At 40.1% G+C, this 2,403-nt stretch overlaps 1 protein-coding gene across 2 annotated transcripts; it reads right to left on the reverse strand.

Moving 5' to 3' along the window:
• Positions 1-247: 247 nt before the first annotated feature.
• Positions 248-2,403, reverse strand: LOC106421536 (cytochrome P450 709B1-like). 2 transcript variants are annotated; one of them, XM_048757145.1, is made up of 4 exons: positions 1,968-2,403; positions 1,405-1,711; positions 987-1,326; positions 248-907 (listed from the first exon to the last, which is right to left on the reverse strand). In XM_048757145.1, the coding sequence occupies exons 1-4, from the start codon at positions 2,338-2,340 to the stop codon at positions 476-478; spliced, it is 1,452 nt and encodes a 483-aa protein (XP_048613102.1). In that variant the 5' UTR covers positions 2,341-2,403; the 3' UTR covers positions 248-475. The 2 variants fall into 2 exon arrangements, with proteins under 2 accessions (XP_048613102.1, XP_013717825.1); XM_013862371.3 differs by having other exon boundaries at positions 1,405-1,876.

The raw sequence follows: 2,403 nt of genomic DNA on the forward strand, positions 1-2,403 counted from the left end.
GTCCTTTAATGCCAACAAGTTTAAAGAACTACCTGACATAGAGGTTCTGCAATATTAATCTTAGAGGTTCACCTGTGACCGATGGTGTAAGGTTGTAGTTTCTCTGATGATATAATCAAAAAACAGAGAAAGCAACAAGGCATTTTTCTATTACAGGAAGGTGTTACATGCATGACTTGGATAGGAAGTTAGGAACCATGTACTATTATTACCTCTCGTATTGGTTCAGACATGTGTGATTATCTGATGAGATGATAACATTCTACGTTTCATTATTATCAATAGCTTCTATGCAATATCAACTAGCAGTGTAGCCGCCACTCATAACCCATTAAGTCGGGTTAAGAAAAGCACAATATAGTTATAATAGCTTAGCCCAGAAAGCTCCCAAGGACTAAGGACTAACCCCATAAAGTATGAAAACTTGGCTAACACGTAATTAGGTAGAGATAAGTAGGTTCATTTAGACATCAGATCAATCCTCCAGAGGCTCAAGCACTAGGGGCAAGCCGTACAGAGGCAGTATAGTGATATGATCCACCGGGGCGTGCTTATACTCGCAAGAGAGGCTAAGCCGGAACCGTTGAAGGATCATGGTGAGTACGGTCTTGGCTTCGATCATGGCAAAGTTTTGGCCAATGCAAGCCCTTGGCCCTATTGAAAACGATACGAGAGCGTTTGGGTGTTTGGCGGCTTTAGAAACGCCGTTTTGGAATCGCAGAGGGTTGAATTTGTCTGCGTCTGATCCCCAGATGTCCTTGTCGCTATGCATCTTCAGGAGCGGAAAAATTAGGGTTGTGCCCTTGGGAATCTCTAGGTGTCCTAACGTCACGTCTTTTGATGCTTCTCGGGTAATAAATGGTACTGGTCCGTACAAGCGAAGCGACTCCATGAACACCATGTTCATCTGCAAGGACATAAAACATGTTGCTTAAATCACAAGAAACACTTTCTTGTATCACAAGTAAGTTTTAATTAGGTCATACCAGTTTGAGTTTTGAGAAAGTGTCTGAATCTGGGGTTTTGTCTTTACCGCATTCTTTGAAAACCTCTTCTCTGAGTTTCTCCTGCCAATCTTGGTGCAAGCTCAGCAACATCGTTGTCCATGTCAATAGATTGGAGTTATTTTCGTAACCTGCGAAGAAGAAACTCTTGCACTCATCAATGATCTCTTCAATGCTCAGGCGAGATTTCAACATGATTCCGAGAAGATCGTCTCCATAATCTGATTTTGATTGTAGTCTAGAATCTACAATTTTCTTGATTGAGTTCTTCATTTTCGTATCCAGCTTCCATATCCGAAAATTCAAAGGCGTAGGAAGGTACCTTGGGATACAAGAAAAAACAAGACCAATATAAACAATCTTTGTCTGAACAGAACTAAAAAAAAAGAGATTTACTTACTGTGTTCCTGGGATAAAAACGTTAGTGAGAGAGATAACACAACACTCAATAAGCTCTTTTTGTGTTCTAAACACTTCGATTCCTTGGTCGTAACTGCTCCCAAACGCAGCGGTTGCTATAATATCAGCCGTTAATCTATGAAAATCTCTGTCCATCTCCTTTTTCATCATCAGTTTCTCTGTTATGTCTTCACTCCACTCATCTAACATCCTCAGTGTGCAATCCACCACCACTTTTGTCATGACCTTGAGCCTATCGATGGAGAAAGCAGGGTTCAAGATTCTTCTATGGCGAACCCAATCAGCACCTTGAAGAAAGACAAGTCCTTTACTACCGACAAGTTTAAGGAACTCGGGTCTTATATTTGCTCTAAGAAAGAAACCTGACTTGCTAGACAAGACATGTTTCACAAGTTCGGGATCTGAGATGCATAATCTCGGCTCTGTTCCGTCCCAGTAAAGAAATGTCTCTCCTAATAATTAATAGATAAACTTGTGTGTTACGAATTCATTACAAAAAAAAATAACTACAAAAATAAAAAGATGGCCAGAGAGAAACGGCACCGTATAGAGACATCCATTGTTGATAATGAGGGAAAATACGTGGAAAAATATCATGGGAGATTCGATCAAGAACTGAAAGCTGAGATTCGCTCTTCATCTTGTTTATCTCCATGAGGTTTCCGTACAAGAATCTGTATTTTGGGCCAGAGATTCCTTGTTTCTTGAATCTTCTGGTCAACACAAATGGCTGCCAAATAAGGATCCTCAAAGCGTTGTAGATCTTGAGACCAACAAGAAGCAAAACAAGGAGTGTTAAGATAGGATTAATCGGGATTATGAGCTGCATTGTAAGAACACAAAATGTATTTTTGTTGGTGATTGTATGTGTAATTGTTGGTTTAGTGATTTTATGTTCCACGCTATATAATGACATGCATATAGCTAACTTCCACGTTTAGATTGGTAGGAGAAGCTAGTCAATGAGCCAGTGACTTCT

Source organism: Brassica napus, chromosome A2 (genome assembly GCF_020379485.1).
Source record: "Brassica napus cultivar Da-Ae chromosome A2, Da-Ae, whole genome shotgun sequence".
Classification (NCBI taxonomy): Eukaryota; Viridiplantae; Streptophyta; class Magnoliopsida; order Brassicales; family Brassicaceae; genus Brassica; species Brassica napus.